We start from the raw sequence: 19,487 nt of genomic DNA, 5'->3' as shown, positions 1-19,487 counted from the left end.
CGTGCTGGTGCATCTCAGTGTTTGTCTCCCCAGCATGTTCTACATTCATTGCCTAGGTAATGTAATCACATTGCAGGCATCTCTTTTTCTTACTCATGTGGTTAGTTTAGTCTGGATACTGTAGACTAACAATGCATGTCACTCCATTGCTCATTTAGCCAACCAAGATCCAAAGAAATGGTAGGCAAGCTGCTAGCATGGAGACCAGGAGCACAGCTAGTTTTTTATTATACCTGGTAGTTACCTGCATTCACCTGGTGTACCAGGTGTAAATCGTTCCCTAACCAGGGAGCTAGGACGAAAACCAACAGTACAGCCAGTGCCTAGGTTTGCAGTTGAGATACAGTGATGGCACCTGTACTCTACGAGCACGACACTGTATTCTATTTAATCTCAGAGTCAATTCCTAGACAGGGCATAGAAACCCAATTATCAGTAGATGAAGAATTAAACAACCTCTCTGTAGAAGTGGTGGTTTGTTTTCCTTACAAACGACAGTCAACCTTACAGAATGAAAGGCAAATGTTTGACACTCATAATTAGGGATGTGCATGTTTAATTTGAAAGGTCTCCGCAGTGGACATTCAGCCAACACTATTACAGAAAGCTATTATATTCTTTCTTATAAAAGAGAACAAATGTCAGAGGACTGAGTTCCAACATTAACAAATTACACAGCAACTCAACATGTTTTTGTCACCATAAAAGGCAAATGACGGGTATATTCCAGGCACGGTTCATATGCTTGTTCAAATATATTACGGTTCTTACTGATCAATAGAAACATGAATAGACTTCACAGTTGTAACAGTTTGAACAATTCCAATAATTTGTCACTCATGCAAATCCTAGGATGTCTGTGTGGGCCAAGATAATGAGAAATGTACAGCTGTTAACTGAGGCCCCTGTGCTTCACCCTATCTCCTTTATAGTGTATAACTTCTGACAAGGCTCTGTGGTAGGGAACTAAGAAATGGATGAGGATCAACCTGAAAGCCTACAAGTTAATAGCCGCTTGCAAATCTGTCTGTTCTATAAAGGTCAAATTCTGTTTGATATAAACTCTCCCAACCTGGGCAGCAGACATTCCCTGAACCAAGAAAAGAAAAGAAATGAGCTCACAAGATCACAATGTTTCAAATGAAGCAGAAAAACGTCAACGTTTTGGACCAGTTGAAACAATTTGTTTTTGAAAACGGCTGATATGGAAACGAATACGTTCCATTAGAGTTATCCAGCTTCTGATCAGCTCTGACATTGACTGACTGGATTGTGTCAGAATGTCTGTGGGAGGTCTGTACCGGGAGAACTGCTAGCGTACAGTATGTACTGCTAGTCCAATATTTAACCCCTTTATTTAACAATAGTGGCGTACAGACCCGAAATAACACATTTACGGTGGCATTAAAACAATAAATTATCATACAGGCTATGGAACGGCACTTTGTTTCAGGGACAAGTAAATCAACACCTTGTCACTGTCGAGAGGCAGGACTTGAGGCACAGAGTGAGTATAGGGAAACACCCTTTTTATTAACATGCACAAAAATAACCAAAGCCGCGGCAAACCGCAAACTGAGGCACAACACAACTGGATCAAATAATGACCCATTACTGAAATTTAAATAGGGTCCCCAATTAGAGGCAACATGGTGCAGCTGCCTCTAATTGGGGACAATCAAAACAGCAGCGCAGAGATGCCTAGAGGCCCCCAGCCACCTGACAGTACTGCCCCAAGGCACGGGCTCCCGACTGCAAGACCGAAACATACAAGGGGGAGGGCTATGCGCCTGAAAGTTAAGGTTGATGGTTAAAGGAAAGGTTTTCTTACTTTCTTGCTAAACAAGATTTGTTTAAAAGCAGCAAGGCTCCGGCTCAGAAGCAGGACGCGGCGAAGGCAGGGCAGGGTGCAGGAGTAGGCTCCACCCACAAAGCAGGACAGGGTGCCAGAGCGGAGATAGGCTCCGCCCCCTGAATGCATAAACTAAGGAGGAGGTGGGCGATGGCAGGGGCTCAGACCACACCCTCTGAGTGGTTCATAAATGTATGTACTGGGTCTGTCCATGAGAAACTAACCCTGAACTCTTGTATAGCAAGCACTGTTACCAAATGTCACCCTATTTGCTTTGATGTGTACTACTTGTCTCATCAGGAACTGCAGGTCTCTTGTCAAATCTAGTGCACTAAACAAGGAACATTCTTCAGGAGGGAATTCCACCAGTAGTGTGTGACTAGCTCCCTCTAGTGACTAAAAAAGTGAACAACATTACGTTGAGGCTCTTCCATCAACGAACCAGAAGTTGCCCTAGACCCGGATTTGGGATCAGTGTGGCATTTCCCCAAAGCTAATGGTTAAGGCTAGGAGAGAGAAGTATTCTAGATCGGTCCCTGGGGGTGACAGTTCACTCCCGAGACAGTTATTTTGCTGATTTTATCCACAGTGGTCTATGGTATAATCACTGGACATGTATTTTAAATTGGGAATCAGTCCCACAACCCCCCACATTGTCAGCACCCCGCTCCGCCGGCCAAGCCACACACCAAACACACAAACCAAATCACCAGGAAAAAACAGAAAGCAACGACATTCAAAGGTGTTTATTGAACGTTGTGTCCAGTTCCGAACAGCAGGTGGCTTTCCCAGGCCCTGTTGACTGAAGCCTGTATGAGTGTTATAACACTTCAGAGCAGCCCGAAGAGGTGTTAGAACATTTCATTGCAGCCCGAAGAGGTGTTATAACATTTCATTGCAGCCCGTAGAGGTGTTATAATACTTCATAGCCGCTCGTAGGTAACTGGACGGGGGGAGGCAATAATATCAGCCTCTTAGTTGGCGGCCAGGATCTGGTCCACCCAGGAGCGCAGCTCAGTGACGCGGGCGTAGACGGCGGGCGTGGTGGTGGAGCAACGGCTGCTGCCCCAGGACACGATGCCGACCAGGGTCCAGACGTTGTCCTTCTCACAGACCAGGGGGCCACCTGAGTCGCCCTGAGACAGAGACATGGGGGGTTGAATACAGGACTCTCTGTCACCTCAAATACCGGCAGCAGCCGCTCTAGCCCCGGTCGACTCAACGCCTGAGATGTTACACTCGAGAGATCTCAACCAGGGCCAGCTCAAGTCTTTTGGGGGCCCCAAGCAAAATGTGATTTTGGGGCCCCCTAGGTTACAGCTTATTCTGCTTTTGCCTAGAACCGGCCCTGATCCGAACCACTTGAAAGCGTCACCACATCTGTTAAGTGAAAACCTCACTTAACACACAAAGGATCTGACTAGGGACGAAGAAAGAGTAGCAGGAAAAGAGAGTTGAGAGCGGGTGTGAGAGGAAGTCTCACCATGCATGAGGTGGCTCCAGCACCGCCGGCGCAGATCATGACCTCGGAGATGTTGCTGCCCCAGTGCGTCTTGCACTGCTCGTTGGACAACAGGGGAAGGGCAGCCTGTTGCAGCTTGTTGGGGGTGTTGGGGGCTGGGAGGGAGGGAGAAGCGAAGTACATTACAAACTTGTCTAACTTTCAACACGCTTCACACGGCAGAGAAATATTCCTTTTTAACGTACACTTGTTCCAAAGAACAGGAGACGCAACATCTAGCATGAGCAGCTAACAGTCTAATCGCCATGATGATGGAGAGTGTCGAACTCTCATTGAGCACAGGACGGAGAAGGTAGACTCGCTCACCAGTGTAACGCAGCAGACCCCACCCAGAGGTCACGCACTTCATGCCCGGGGCGAAGAAGTCTGAGGTCCCAGCCAGACAGACGGGAGAAACCGTGGTGGACAGGCGGGCGGGGGTGGCCAGCTTGATCAGGCTGATGTCGTTGTTGATGGTGGAGGGGTTCCACTTGGGGTGGGTGAACACCTGACGAGGGCAGGAGAGAGGAGGGAATTGGTGGAGGAGGCGGGCGGCGAGTGGAGATGGGAGGAGAGGAAGGGAAGAGTTAACTACTTATACCCTTGTTTTTCTAGGTAAGTCGACTCAATACACTTTCATTTACAGGAATGATTATGATAAACTGCCTTGCTCAGTGTCAGCTGAACAGGTTTTTTCACATTGTCGGCTTGGGTATTTGATGTTACTGGTAAACCAGGTGAAGCAGGAAGTACAGGGAGAATATTGTCCCTGGTGGCTGACACTCTTGCCTGAGCTAACAGAGGGTAAACTGATCCACAACTAAATACAGATTTCAGGGCAACCTCGACCCAGAGCATAAAGACTTCCTGTTCCGGTTCTGTACCTTGGCGGGCTTCAGGGACTGGATGTTCTCAGCGGTGTTGGCAGAGCCCTTGTCGTGCTCTCCAACAATCACCTTGTGGTAGGTCCTGAAGCGGGACAGGAAGAGTGTTCAGCGTTAAACAACGTTCCGTCTGGATGTAACACTGGCGTGCATTTCTGGTGAACGCAGAGCCCATTTGTCCAGTCTTTGGCCCACATCATTTCCACCCGGCACCACGGGTGCCTTCCACAGGTCACACAGAGACACTTACATGACATTGCAGTGAGCGGCGGTCACAACCCAGTTCTCGTTGATCAGGGAGCCTCCACAGAAGTGGAAACCGTTGCTCTGCTGGAGGGACACCTGCCAGGGCCAAGAGTGGGGCACAGCCTCCTCACCGTTAACGATGCGGGCGTAGCCGGATATCACCGGCTTGATAGCGGGAACGCCACAGCCTGGGGTGGCGACGGAGTTGCCCATGTGACACGTGGCCACAACGACGCACGCACGGAGAAACAAGAGGTGGGGAAACGGGGACAAGGGGTCATGGAGGCAAACACTGAGGGGAATTTATATAGTACATGCCGTATTGGTTTCCCCCATTGAGTCATAGACTGTAAGGGTAAATGTCTATGCTGTGTAACATAGCTAAGGTAGCGAGTGATGAAGACAAGAGTCGTCTAAGAACGGAGCCCTGAGGAAAACAGAGACTTGGAATTTACAATGAATATGTAACACCAAAGCATCCAAACACAGTGCGGTCCAGTGGGAGTAGCCAGGCTGGGAGAGCATGTGAAGGACACGAGAAGATAGGGTGAGGAAAGAACCGCATAGTAGACTAGGTGTCCTTACCGTAAGCGGCGCTAACGAAGGCGAGACAGGAGACGAGCCAGAGGAAAGCCATTGTGACAATGTGAAGCTCTAGAGCAGGAGGGGCCCTATTTATCCCCGAATCCCATCGCACTCTATAACCAATGGGAGCTGTCCCTCACACCAGCTGGGAAGGAAAACTGTAGAATATTAACACCAAGGGAGTTATGAAAGGAGAAAGCAGCTGCTTATCAACAGCAGGTGACTGGAAAGTTCTCAGCCCTGAACTGTACCAAGAGGACCAAATCAATACACGACCTTCGGTGATGTCGGCCACATACGAACAGTGTTTCTGAGTGAGAATTCCCCATTAGCCGAGCTACCGTCATTAAACACATAACATATTTTTGTATTTACGATTTAGTGATCATAAAAGAGCTAGGTGAAACAACCATACAGCTGAGTTGAGAGTGTATTTAACTCAGTGAATTTGTTTTTGGAAAAGGTCATTTCAGAGAAAGAAGCCGATACAAAGAAGCGGTAGTAGGCCAAACCATCAGTGATGGCAGACCAACTGGTGATACATTTGTTTAAGTTATCGGGTCAAAGATTAAACTTTGCATTCTGTACTTTCGGTCAGGAAAAACATATGATGCCTGCATTTACTTGATGAGCTGTTTACCCTATGGAGCATTGCTAGTGTATCCTTCGGCTAATATTTACCACAAATGTTTTCCATTGGTTATTTACAAGAAATGTGATTTTGCAAACCAAATGTACAAAAAAAGGTGTGAGAATTCTCTCTCTGTTATCTGCAGTGGGACAGGTGGTCACACTGGAGGGAGGAGTATATTGATCCAGGCCAGGGGGATTTATAAAAGACCTGCCATGTGTCTGACAGACATCAAGCTGAGAACATGAACTGCCTGCTGATCTTTTCCTGCCTTGCCTTCGCTGGCGCAGCCTATGGTGAGGAAAACTGCCATTTAGCCTTTTTGCATATGTTTGCTTTTGCTTTTCAATATGTTTCAGGATATCTCATTTATTGTGTACTTGACTTTCCTAACTCATCCTGGTTTTAATTGAAGGAGCACTAGAATAGGCAACATTTTATTTGGGTAAAAAAAAAATACATTGTCAAAATCTAATTTACTGTATGTTAGAGCATCCAAATCTGATCCATGACCGCTTGATGTAATTCTCTGTCATTGGTGTGACCACTAACCTCTGTCTTTAGGCTGTGGCGTTCCCACTATCAGGCCCGTGATATCCGGATATGCCCGCATCGTTAACGGTGAGGAGGCTGTGCCCGGCTCTTGGCCCTGGCAGGTGTCCCTCCAGGACAGCACAGGTTTCCACTTCTGCGGTGGCTCCCTGATCAACGAGAACTGGGTTGTGACCGCTGCTCACTGTGGTATAAAGTGAGTGCTGGCAGCCCTAGCCTTGATATGTAGCAACATGCGAAAATGGTAACTTGCTAAAAGATAGCTAAAATGTTCACGATAACTTGCAGACAGCTGGCCAATGCTAAAATAGCTGAAATCTAAAGTTAATGCTAACAAGGTAAAATCTGTTTAATAATGCTAGATGGATAGCAAGTTAGCTTCTGCTAAATAACCCAAAGCTAGCTAGCTGTCGTTAAATAAGTATCTAAATAAATTAATGTTTTGGTCAAACTATTTCAGGACTTCTCACCGTGTGATCCTCGGAGAGCATGATCGCTCCTCCAATGCTGAGAGCATCCAAACAATCCGTGTTGGCAAGGTAAACGACAAAAATATTATCACAACAAATAACGTAAAGGGAAATCTTTCAGCGGCATAATCTAAAACGCTCAGTTCACAATCTTCCCACAAGAATAACTCTGAATCTAAGTGTAAGACGTTGTCTACTGGGTCCGGACTAGGTCTTCAAGAACCCCAAATACAACCCCTTCACCATCAACAACGACATCACCCTGATCAAGCTGGCCACCCCCGCCGTCCTGGGAACCCGCGTGTCCCCCGTGTGTGTTGCTGAGACCAACGACAACTTCAGCGGTGGCATGAAATGTGTGACCACTGGGTGGGGTCTGACCCGCCACAACGGTAACCAATCACTACAGAGTTCTAACAAGATCTTCCAATCAAATCTCATTGTGCAGTCGTACGTGTGCCAAGGCCAGATTTCCCGAGTGGAAGCCCAGTAGAAGCGACTCCAGCCTGTTTGAACCTTTTCAATCTCCAGCTGGCTCGATCTGCAATATTTGAAAATAATATTTCAGTTCCATTTTTGTCTAGTCGTGCGTTGCTAGTAGTCTTTTACGACTGTGGCGTTTTGTAGTGTTGCCTGATGTCCTCTGGTGTCCTCTGGTTTTAGCTGCCGACACCCCCGCCCTGCTTCAGCAGGCTGCCCTTCCTCTGCTAACCAAGGCTCAGTGCCAGAAGTTCTGGGGCTCCAAGATCACCGACCTCATGATCTGCGCCGGTGCTGACGGTGCCTCTTCCTGCATGGTGAGTAACTCAAACCATACAGTTGCACATTTCCAGTAAATTGACAGAAATTAACATGGTTCCTGATTGGAAGATTCACAGACTTTTGCAGCTGCACGAAACAAACGGCACTTTAACACATTGTACGACAATGAACCCAGACGTAGTTTGACTATTTGAAGGGTTTGTTCTAAACTTTCAAAGGTATTTGCTCAGGCTAACACAGTTAGCATCAGCTGTAACTCAGGGTTTTCCTTAGTTCACAATTATTTGGAGGCAAATGTGCCCGAACTCTGAATGTAAAAAGTTAAACCAGTTACGCTGCGATCTGACTGACCCCCTCTTTGTTTCTTTGCTTGTTCCCTCAGGGTGACTCCGGTGGCCCCCTGGTGTGTGAGAAGGCCGGTGCTTGGACCCTGGTCGGCATCGTGTCCTGGGGAAGCGGCACCTGCACCCCCACCATCCCCGGCGTGTACGCCCGCGTCACCGAGCTCCGCTCCTTCATCGACCAGACCATCGCCTCCAACTGATGCGGTCGCCGTAGATGTCCTTAATGTCATCTTCGCAGTGAATAAACCTGGTTTCTGGTGACATTTGTTACCTGGTGTTTCTTCCGAGAGTTAAGCTGTAGACAGCGGTTGACACCCCCAGCAAGATGGGGAGCGGGCAGGGCAGTGTTAGAGGAATGAAACAACACGATTATTCATGACATATATGATGCAACTCCTGATTGCCACATTGATTGGGCCCAGATTGGAAAGTGACAGATTTATAGCCCAGCACACAACTTATTAGCATGAGCCCCAATTATATTCAAGCTGTTCTGACAGTATATTATGTTCAGTTTGTATGTGCATTTGTTTACTAGGTTTACCCTGAAAACTTCCCAAGAAAACCTTAGCGTTCAGGCAAGCACACTCGCAGTCTTTGTACAGTACTATAACGAGTGCACAGATTGAAATACTAGTGCTATAATTATTGCATTGACAATAATGGAAGTACTGTAACAGGTGAATTGGAACCACCACACACTCATAAATGGAAGTACGAAACAAGAACAGTTCTGTACTTAAGGGTACACCTTTGAAAAATGTTCCCTCCAAGGTCCCATTTTGGTCTTTATGGGGACAGAAGAGCACCTTTAGAACAACAGAAATGGTAAAGAGGGAACAAATGTGTACCTTTTCATCCCTGAGGGGAGGGGCTGCATTGGACCCTGCAGCTTTGAAAACGTGTGTAGGTCATTTGCTGGTACAATTGGAATAGGTACAAAAATGGACTGGCACTAAAGGGTACACCATTGTCAACACAACCCCCCCTCCACCCCCAGCGACCAGCATTTGCTCCCATTTAAGTTAACTTCTGTTTCTGAGTGTGTATAACTATACTGCTATACAGACTACAACTGTCTGGAGCAGGACTTCTCGCCATGTGATCCTGGGAGAGCACAAGCGTGGCTCCATCACTGAGGCCTTCCCGACCATTGCAGTCGACGCGGTTGGGGCAGGCTAACAGATCTATTATTAAACGTAAAAGCACATTTTTAAGTGAGTCACAAGCTTGGCTGCCAGTCAGTTTCTGCCTTCTATCTAATATTATCTATCCTGTTTCACAAGTTTTAATGTTCTCAGGAGGTGGGGTCTGGGCCAAAGATCAGCCATTATTGACGGCGACCACGAAGCAATTAGGGCTAAGTGCCTTCGTTTAAAGGCAGATAAATATAGTTTTACTGGTTTGGATAAATGTTCTACTGAATGTTAGTCTCTGAGCAAAGATGCTGAGCCAAGACCTGCAGCTGACCTGTCATGGTCTTCTGGTCAGACCAGACCTAGACCCTGCATACTTTAAAGATACCTCACAAACAGCTGGGCACAAAGCTTTTCAAACTCTTCAGATGGAGGGCATGCTGAGTGCAGGGTTTTGCTCCTCGCTTGTACGTGTCTCTATGCTCTGGAATATAGCATTATTTAAATAATTTTTTCTCCTTTTGCTGATTACACACGGTATCCCTGAAAATACCCACCAGCTTTCTGGTTTACTATTTTTGATAAACGTTTCCTGTCAATTAAAATCCGTTATCCAGATTGCCTTACTAGTCAGGTCGCCAATGTGATATATTATTATTAAGGTATCCTACTTTTCAATCCAACTTCAGAGAAGCTCGGTCAATTCAGGGGTGTAGAATTAGGGGGGAAAGGGAGAGTCCAAAGTCAATGTTAACCCCCCTGGAAAAGAGTGAAAATCCTGTTATCCAGTGACCCTGACACCCCCAATAAACAATACAAACCATAGACTGTAAAAAAAAATGGACGACGCCCTTTCGCTCTTTTCCATTGGTGAAAATTGAAGCCGCCAGTGTCCCGATACGGCGCTGACATCTTGGACTTGCGTCTGCGCAGATAGCGATCTTGGGACCAGTTCTGCGCAGTAGTTCTGCGCAGTAGCGAGCAGGAAGTAAAGCCATAAAGCCGCAAAATCAACGGCCCCACCCCTGTGCCCCGCCCTCACTCTCCCTCGCAGAATGCGCATACCGTAATCAATCGCAAGTCCAAGTACAGTACAACCTTTGCTTGTTAAACCTAGACGATATGTTATAGCCTAACTTACATCATGTTTAACCTTAATTTAGAATAGGCCTAATACAAAAATAATTGGTAACTTCTAGCTAACGATCACCTGCTAGCTATTAACGAGGCTTGTTGTCTTTTAGCTAATGTTAGCTAGCCCATTACATTTATTTACTAATTAAATAGCTTATAAATTTAACTCACCGAAAAAAATTCAAAGATCGATTGGAAATGCCAGATCGGTTAGCACAATGTACTGCAGAACAACCCATTATGTCCGTGTGAAATTATATCAATTATAGAAATTTAGAGATTAAATGTAAAGCTCCAATCTCCTCAGTCCTCCGAAGGAGGATGGCGCTTCAGTGGCTCCTCGGCTCAGATAGCTGTCAATCAAAGCTGTGAATCACGACGTCACACCACCGTTTTTAGAGCATTAAATAACTAACTAAAAACCAACTTATTTTAAAAACAAACTCTTGAATTTGACTCGTCCATCACCCGGGCTGAAGTCACAGAGGTGGTTAAGAAACTCCTCGGTGGCAAGGCACCGGGGGTGGATGAGATCCGCCCTGAGTACCTCAAGTCTCTGGATGTTGTGGGGCTGTCTTGGCTGACACGCCTGTGCAACATCGCGTGGCGGTCGGGGACAGTGCCTCTGGGATGGCAGACCGGGGTGGTGGTCCCTCTTTTTAAGAAGGGGGACCGGAGGGTGTGTTCCAACTATAGGGGGATCACACTACTCAGCCTCCCCGGGAAAGTCAATGCCATGGTTCTGGAGAGGAGAATACGGCCGATAGTAGAACCTCGGATTCAGGAGGAACAGTGTGGTTTTCGTCCAGGCCGTGGAACACTGGACCAGCTCTATACCCTCTACAGGGTGATGGAGGGTTCATGGGAGTTTGCCCAACCAATCCACATGTGTTTTGTGGATTTGGAGAAGGCATTCGACTGTGTCCCTCGCGGCATCCTGTGGAGGGTGCTTCGGGAATATGGGGTCCTGGGTCCTTTGCTAAGGGCGGTCAGGTCCCTGTACGACCGAAGCAGGAGCTTGGTCCGCATTGCCGGCAGTAAGTCAGACTTGTTCCCTGTGCATGTTGGACTCCGGCAGGGCTGCCCTTTGTCACCGGTTCTGATGTTGTCGTGTTGGCCCCTTCAAGCCAGGACCTTCAGCATGCACTTGGACGGTTTGCAGCCGAGTGTGAAGCGGTCGGGATGAAAATCAGTACCTCCAAATCCGAGGCCATGGTCCTCAGTCGGAAAAGGGTGGCTTGCCCACTTCAGGTTGGTGAAGAGTGCCTGCCTCAAGTGGATGAGTTTAAGTATCTATGGGTACTGTTCATGAGTGAGGGAAGGATGGAACGGGAGATTGGCAGACGGATCGGTGCAGCTTCTGCAGAAATGCGGTCGATGTATCGGTCTGTCGTGGTGAAGAAAGAGCTGAGCCGTAAGGCGAAGCTCTCGATTTACCGGTCAATCTACGTTCCTACTCTCACCTATGGTCATGAGCTTTGTGTCATGACCGAAAGGACAAGATCCCGGATACAGGCGGCCGAAATGAGCTTTCTCCGCAGGGTGGCTGGGCGATCCCTTAGAGATAGGGTGAGAAGCTCGGTCACCCGGGAGGAGCTCAGAGTAGAGCCGCTGCTCCTCCACATCGAGAGGGGTCAGCTGAGGTGGCTTGGGCATCTATTTCGGATGCCTCCGGAACGCCTTCCTGGGAAGGTGTTCCGGTCCCGTCCCACCGGGAGGAGACCCCGGGGAAGACCTAGAACACGCTGGAGGGACTATGTCTCCCGGCTGGCCTGGGAACGCCTCGGTGTCCCCCCGGAAGAGCTGGAGGAAGTGTCTGGGGAGAGGGAAGTCTGGGCATCCCTGCTTAGACTGCTGCCCCCGCGACCCGGCCCCGGATAAGCGGAAGATGATGGATGGATGGAACTCTTGAATTTACATTAGCGTGATACAAACTACAGTAAATTACAGAAACCTGGGTAGTTTAATTGTTTAGTTGGTTTCACGTCCCATTGAATAACATGGGGAGGGCGGGGTTTATGACCTATACTGGGACCACTCACCAGGGGGCGATTGAGACGTTTTGGCTTCACTTTTCAGGGCTTGTGCGGCACGCTTGATACAAACCTACAACTTTGACTCAGTTACATTTCGATTTGAAGACTTTAATAAATTAAATCCAGACTAACAAAATGAACTATCCCTTCTGAGTTCCTTGAAAGTCCCTCAGATATTCCCCTGGTCTGTCAGAAGCATGGTGCCTGGATCGCCGTAAGCAGAGCTATAAGCTAGGAATGTTAGCACACTTTCTTCAAATAACTAACTTTGTCTCGAAAATTAGGTTGATGAAATAGTTGTTTTTGATTCGGAAAACAATATATCATCTTGAATTAGAAAACAAACAGAAATGTCACTGACAAAATAATTGATACCCTTGACTCAACAATTGGCAGCACAACCATTGGTCAAAAAGATGCAACCACGTATTCCCTATAGCCATCGATGAGCTTCCTGCACCTCTGCCCTGGCAAACTGATCCAAAGTGCCTCCCAAATGCTGTTTTCAGTTCTCTGTGATGGTAAATTTGATGGCAGAGAACAGAGATGGAGAGAATTAGGCTAAAATGTTTCTCTATCACTCCCGTTGGTTAGGACATTAGCTGAATTGAACATCTTTAGAAACTACATTAAAACTATACTAATACAATTCGATTTGTAATAATTAAAATTATGATTTACTAGTGCTGACTCGCAAACAACAAAGGCAATCGATTTGTCAGGCTAGATAAGCACTCAGAGCCAGTTAGTAGTGAGGGTACAAATGGTGAGCTGAATGCAGATTTCCGTGAAACAGGCCCTTAATCTAATACATTGAGATGAATAATATTTGAACCCTGGTCTGATTTAGAGTGTTTCATTATTTTATTTTGTCAAACTACTGAGGCAGTAGAATGTCAGCTGGTGTAGTCCTACAAAGCTCAGGGAGAGACGGGCACAAAGACTCGCTTGTTGCCTCATTTCATCAGACCCCAGTGTCATGTGAAATTGGCCAAGTGGGGATATTCCAGGAAAACACCCAGAGTGGTTGTTTCATGATGTCTCAAACAGAAACCATGTGCATTCCCCAAAACATATTCTGTTGTGTCCGCAATGACACCCGGTTACTTGGAGTGCATTTTTTTTAATTTAGTGCCTTGATAATGATACTTAAATAGTGCCTATTCCAGGCACTCAGTGTACTTCACAGTCCGAAAGACAGTACACTGTGCAGGGCAATTGTCCCCATCACCACCCTGGGGCAGAGCGGCCACTACTGGCCCTGCAGGGTACAAGGTGGTATGCTGCTGGAATTGGTCAGAATAGTGCATGAGGGTGTAACTTGGTATTGTTTTTTTATGTATGTGTGTTTAAGAATGCTGAATGAGATACCTCATAATATAAGAGTCAACACAGTGTCATTTAATGCCATTTTAAGACAACTTGTGTGCAATTAAACAAACTATGATTTTTTTTTTATTGACAATATTCTAGAAATAACAATTTACACTGTTTTCCCAATTTACATAGAGAGTTTTAGTGCTGACTTGCAAAATAATGCAGCTGTTTTAAGGATATAATTTAAAAAATAGGGAGTTTCAGGGAATTTCCAATAAAATACATAATTGTTAGCTTGCATTCAACTTATTAAATAACAACACTTTAAATGAAAGAGATGATTTTAAGAGAATACTAAATAACATGCATACCCCACCTGTATAAACATTTGGATGTATTAAGTTTGAGTTTGTATACTCTTATCATCAGGCTTGCAGATATGGATTACAACAGGGAATCTTGAACATTTTGACAATCCTACAAATAATCAGTTGCATTTTAGCTTGTAGAGGACAAATCTTAAAAATTAAAGATTTAACTGCAATGTTTTTAAAATTGCAAATATGAATAATTGCCTTTTTGGCTCTATACCCATTAGTAGCCTTGTTCTGAGTAAAGGATCCTCTTCTTCAAACTCTCTAACTTCATAATAATTATTAATATTTCTGCTGTTTTATTATCATTGTGTAACAGAGCTGGGCCCCTAACCGTAAGTCATTAGTTACATTTTCATTAACAATTTAACATTGAAGTGAACTGTAAAAATCATTATCGGACTAATGAACCTCCATTACATTTAACTTCCGTTAACTCAAGTCTGCTAACACAAAAACGACTAAGCCAATTTTTGCTTCAATCCAGAGTAGGCAATGAGACCAATCCAATGCTTACTGTGCTGAATATTTAGATGCCATTTCCAAAGTCAAAAATGTATTTCTCTGCAGTAAGATTGCATGCTAGTCTCAAGGCTTCAGTATGAAAGTAAAGAGTGAAAAACACTCTGGAACACTCGTAACTTCAACGGCACTTTAAGTTGCCTCGGCTAGACAGAAAAGGATGTAACTTGACTTGGTCAGGAAGCCAGGAATCCAATGGAAAAAATTGCTTCCATTCTAACTGTATGAGCTTCTAGCACGTACAGTAAAAACATTTGAGCCAAAAAAAATGTATAATAAAAATTAACGTTAACGCTTAATTGCTAAATTCTGTTATATTTCTAAAGGTTTTTTTAAACTGATCAACAGTTATCAAAGTTAAGTTTTTGGTTAACAAATTAACGGTTAATGAAATTACTTTTTGATTAACTGTGTCCAGCTATGTTTTTTACTCACTATAAAATAACTTTAATGCAATAGTATTGAATGAATATTGAATTCAATTCAAATTTGACAAAATTCTTCCACTTGACTTAGAATATTCAGATGCAAAACTATGTCTATAACTTTGGTTTAAAGAATTACTCTTAGTCAACTTGGCCAATGATAGCTAACTTTCTCACGAGCTATTTTAACGTATATGCTGTGCAAGACAAACCTAAGTGATTATGTTTGCGTTATAAATTTTGTTTTATTGTCTGCATAGAACAACTTGCAAATATTTATCAGACCTAGGACATTTTAGTATGCTGTAAAATAAAATAAAACATATTTTGTAGTATTTGTAATTTACTTATTTAAACATTTGAAAGATGAAATGCCTTCAATAGTGATTGAATTACATAAATCCTGTTTGTGGAATTAAAAGAATGAAACATAAACATGGTTGATCCTTTATATTGTGTTATAGCTGATACTTTGATGTGACTAAATATATATATTTCATTTGCGGGAAAGAATTTAAAACCCATATTCTTTCACAATTTTCAGGACTCCCTGACATATGGGCGGGGGGGGGTGGCACATGGAAGAGGGGGGCCCACGGAGGGATTGTGCTAGGGACGCCGTCGGGAGCCAGGACAGGCCGTCCGACGGCAGTAGCAGACTGAACCGAACATTCGCAGGTGTCGTGTGTCGCAGGGGTCGCAGCAGGGCAGCGGGTGGCCCAGGCAGGACTGCTGGTGGGGGACGCAGCGGCGGAGGGCGCGCACGCTCCTGGTCCGCTGCCGCGCCTCCTCAACCTCCTCCTGGCAGAGGGGACAGACAGACAGGCCGGCGTTACACAGCGGCGGGGGACAGCAAGGCGGGGAAGGGGGGGAAAGGGGACGGGTGGCAGCTGGGGGGGAGGGGGTTGAAGGAGCGGCGCTAGGGACGTCCGTGCCCGCCGGCACAGGACTGGCCGACCCGGCGGCAGTAGCAGAAAGCATTGAAGAAGCGGCAGTAGCAGGTGTCGCAGGGGTCGCAGCAGGGAAGAGGGTGGCCCAGGCAGGACTGCTGGTGGGGGACGCAGCGGCGAGGGGGGCGCTGTGCCCTGCTCTGCAGCAGCACCGCTTCAGCCGCATCCTGGTGGAGTGGGAGAAAAAGCAAGTGAGCCCGATCAGAACCAGAACCACCCACAGGCACGGGCCCAGTCGAGTGAGGCAGCCCCATTGTTTTTTTGTTGTTGTCAGATCTCTCGACTTTCAATCACTCGTTTAATCTCTTGCCTGGTCAAAACTCCCGGTAGGCTTTGGGACAGTCAGACATCTCGCCAGGTTTTGCTTCCTTCTCACACTGCATGCTCAAGCAGGAAGCGTTCACTAGCACCTTCACGCCCGGAGGAGAACAACGCTGATTGAGCATGCAGGCCGACCACAGGGGGGAGATGCTGAGCGTGACAAGGAAAGACAACCGTCCTCTGACGCTAACACCGTCAACCGCAGACGGCGCTGAGCCAATTTGAACAACCCCATGTGAGGGCCCCGAGGATCGGGGGTATGCTTGCTACCAGGACAGTCCAGGCCACAATGACGCAGCCAAACCCTGAGCCGGTGACTTTACCGATGCGTCATTCGGGAGCCCCGGGCAGCTTGACGATGCTTTGATTTACAAACACACCCCCTGGATAAGACGCCACACAAACAGACGCACACTATTCGGTGTAAAGAAATACGCACATACACCCACACACATATTAACACACACCCACACACATATTAACACATGCATACATTCAAACACTGGTCACAGATTCCAAAACTAAACAAATCAGATAACTACCGTGAAAACATGTTATATGATTTAGAGATTCAACAGGGTATTTCGAAGTGTTTCGGTAAAGGTTTCACGCCAAAGAAAAATTTACAGATGGGGTGTATGTAATCCTGTAAGCAGTGGGAGTGCACTTTAACTTAATGTTCAGTCTGACCTTTTTTGGACTGGACTGTAGCTATAGGTGACTTCCAAAATAAAGCAAACACCAACAGAACTTCTTGTTTTTTCAACTTGGAAAAGATTATAGTGTTCCCTAATGTCAACGCAACTATGTGAGCCTGGAGATAAGTAAGACGTTTTTTCACAATAAATCCCCCCCAAAAAGTGTTTTGCCACCGTTTTGGCAAATAATCTGTTCAGCAATCACTGTGGAAATATAATTTCACAGTTTGTAACAGCATATTTGTGAATTACACATTACACGGTGTTCCTTGAAATCTCGCATTTCCACCATCTCTAAGCAATTCAACCGATAACAAGTTAATTGCTGTACAGCACTCAAGTGCAAGAACATTAAATGTAACCTCAAAGCTCTCCCTCCCTGAACACAAGACCCATCTGTACATTAACTCATGCTGATCCACTGATAATCACTCCTCCTTTTAAAGTGATGAAAACACTGAATGTTAAATCTTAAAATAGATTATGTCTTATCTTGAGAAAAATATTCAATACTTATATCAGCCAGACAAAAATCCCTAAACTAGATGTGTAGTTTTGATGGTATGTTGTCCCACCTCGTCATATGACCCTGTGTCCATCATTAGCTGCTCTTCTTCAGACCCGGAGTCAAAGCTAGCAGGATCCCCTCTGGACAGAGAGTCTTTCCCTGAAAGAGGAATGGAGATCAATCCACCAATCAGAGTGGGCAACTTCATAGAGGCATGAATTGACTATGACTTACATAACGGTATGCTTCAATATGAGGCATTTTTCAATATGACAGTATCCAGAGAAATCTAATGGCCTCAATACCAGATTTGGAGAGCAGATACTGTTGGGTGTTACTGCCCTCACCTGTGTTCCTGATCACTGTCCCGATTTAAGATCCTCCTGGTCATTACCTCACCTGTGTTCCTGATCACTGTCCCTATTTAAGATCCTCCTGGTCATTACCTCACCTGTGTTCCTGATCACTGTCCCTATTTAAGATCCTCCTGGTCATTACCTCACCTGTGTTCCTGATCACTGTCCCTATTTAAGATCCTCCTGTTCATTACCTCACCTGTGTTCCTGATCACTGTCCCTATTTAAGATCCTCCTGGTCATTACCTCACCTGTGTTCCTGATCACTGTCCCTATTTAAGATCCTCCTGGTCATTACCTCACCTGTGTTCCTGATCACTGTCCCTATTAAAGATCCTCTTTCCCTGGTGCATCTTGTCGGTCATTGATTGGTTTTGTTCCAATGTAATGTTGTCTCTGTATTCGTGTCTTAGTTTCAGTTTTGTCTATCTTAGTTCTTTTATTAAAAAGCCCTCTGTTCTCCCGGCGCCTGTGTCCTACCTCCTACAACATTGCAGTATTCCTTTGGTATTTCAATTACAAAATGTGCCTTTTCTAACATAACTTTATTGGATGAAGGTTTATTGTTACTCTATTTTAGAAGTGCAGGATTTTGAAGATGAACTCAATAAACCCCCAATGTAATGCTGGATTTTCTAAAAGCGTAATTGGTATACTTTTTTTACATTTTGCCATTTTGTATATAGTTCACAAAATGATTGTTATTTCATGCTTTGTTTATTTCAATTCTTTACACAATTTTTTCACCTAATTGAATTCAAATAACTACTATAATCATATAAAATAAAAATAAATCAGCACTATATGCAATCACGGTGAAGACATATAGTATAGAGTACACAGCTCCAGAAAATAATTAATAATAATTAATTTGCAGTGGTTTCTTAATTTTAACCCTTCTTTTCCTCACTCAAAACCTTCCTTTGCGACTTTTTTGGAATGGAAAGAAAAATGTGCAGTGGTCTCTTCATTTTTTTCCGGAGCTGTATTGCATCTTACCTGGGCAGCAGTTACTGTCGACCTGAATATAAAGACACAGATTAACTGACCTATATCCAAGAGGAAGGAGTCCTCTGTCCTTCTCAGGCTGGGATGAGAGACATCAGCACGGGCGTTTCCATGAACCAGACCCGTAGTCAACTGGAACAGGGTCAGGCTCCACCAGAACAGAACCACTGGGTTGACCATCCTGCTAAAATTGAGAGCTCAAGAAACACTGCTTCCTGGCTACAAAGTGAAAGGTGCCAACACATTCAAATCAGTTGCTTTGTCTAAAGATCAGGACGCATTTCATTTCTTTTTAAATGTTTACAGAGTTCCACGTAGTTCCTTCCAGGAACTACAACGCACATCAAAAACAGTTTTTACATTCACATAAATACACACAAGATATTTGATCCTGACTACAAGGGAGATCTTGTAGGGTTACAGATATTATCATACGTTTTCCTTCAAGCACGGTAACCACTGCAGTATCAGAAAACAGAACACCACAGCAGTCACAAAGCATCCAGTTGTTGCGCTTGGCTAAATCTCAGTGAAACATTTAGTATTATATATTATGCAAGAGTGCATGAAAAACTGAAGGAACGAGAGATACGGAAAGACAGAACGAAAGACAGATGCAGTGCCAGAAAGAAAGAGAGATAAGAACAGAAAGATTGAGAGAGCAAAAGAAAGATGCAGACTCAAAAAGACAAAAAGATAGAGAACCAGAAATGCAGAAACATACAGAGGAAGAGAGATAAAGGCAGACAAACCCACCACCCTTTGTAGGTACAGATTAGTTCTGCTCACCTGTTGGTCTCTGGACTCTTGTGTCTGTGTCCTTCCATGGTGGGACTAGAGTCTTTATAAAGATAGCCTTAGGAGGGAGAATTGAG

General features: G+C 45.2%; 3 protein-coding genes across 5 annotated transcripts; 1 reads left to right on the top strand and 2 right to left on the bottom strand.

The window, feature by feature from the left end:
• Positions 1 to 2,583: 2,583 nt before the first annotated feature.
• Positions 2,584 to 5,174, bottom strand: zgc:112160 (serine protease). Its single transcript, XM_010896161.3, has 6 exons — positions 5,069 to 5,174; positions 4,488 to 4,671; positions 4,238 to 4,322; positions 3,681 to 3,861; positions 3,336 to 3,469; positions 2,584 to 2,988 (listed from the first exon to the last, which is right to left on the bottom strand). The coding sequence occupies exons 1-6, from the start codon at positions 5,118 to 5,120 to the stop codon at positions 2,827 to 2,829; spliced, it is 798 nt and encodes a 265-aa protein (XP_010894463.1). The 5' UTR covers positions 5,121 to 5,174; the 3' UTR covers positions 2,584 to 2,826.
• Positions 5,175 to 5,930: 756 nt separating this feature from the next.
• Positions 5,931 to 8,088, top strand: LOC105025471 (chymotrypsin A). The gene is made up of 6 exons (XM_010896162.3): positions 5,931 to 5,995; positions 6,264 to 6,447; positions 6,712 to 6,790; positions 6,933 to 7,113; positions 7,385 to 7,518; positions 7,866 to 8,088. The coding sequence occupies exons 1-6, from the start codon at positions 5,944 to 5,946 to the stop codon at positions 8,025 to 8,027; spliced, it is 792 nt and encodes a 263-aa protein (XP_010894464.2). The 5' UTR covers positions 5,931 to 5,943; the 3' UTR covers positions 8,028 to 8,088.
• A 6,678-nt stretch (positions 8,089 to 14,766) lies between these two features.
• Positions 14,767 to 19,487, bottom strand: agrp (agouti related neuropeptide). 3 transcript variants are annotated; one of them, XM_034287168.1, is made up of 4 exons: positions 19,402 to 19,487; positions 18,654 to 18,796; positions 17,316 to 17,407; positions 14,767 to 15,888 (listed from the first exon to the last, which is right to left on the bottom strand). In XM_034287168.1, exons 1-4 carry the CDS (start codon positions 19,437 to 19,439, stop codon positions 15,691 to 15,693), a joined length of 471 nt encoding a protein of 156 aa, XP_034143059.1. In that variant the 5' UTR covers positions 19,440 to 19,487; the 3' UTR covers positions 14,767 to 15,690. The 3 variants fall into 3 exon arrangements, with proteins under 3 accessions (XP_034143059.1, XP_019908682.2, XP_019908681.2); XM_020053123.2 differs by having other exon boundaries at positions 14,767 to 15,572; XM_020053122.3 differs by having other exon boundaries at positions 18,654 to 18,793; positions 19,402 to 19,422.

Source organism: Esox lucius, chromosome 2 (genome assembly GCF_011004845.1).
Source record: "Esox lucius isolate fEsoLuc1 chromosome 2, fEsoLuc1.pri, whole genome shotgun sequence".
In the NCBI taxonomy this organism is placed as follows: domain Eukaryota; kingdom Metazoa; phylum Chordata; class Actinopteri; order Esociformes; family Esocidae; genus Esox; species Esox lucius.
Note: the sequence above shows the minus strand (reverse complement) of the source record. Positions and strands in the feature narration are given on the sequence as shown.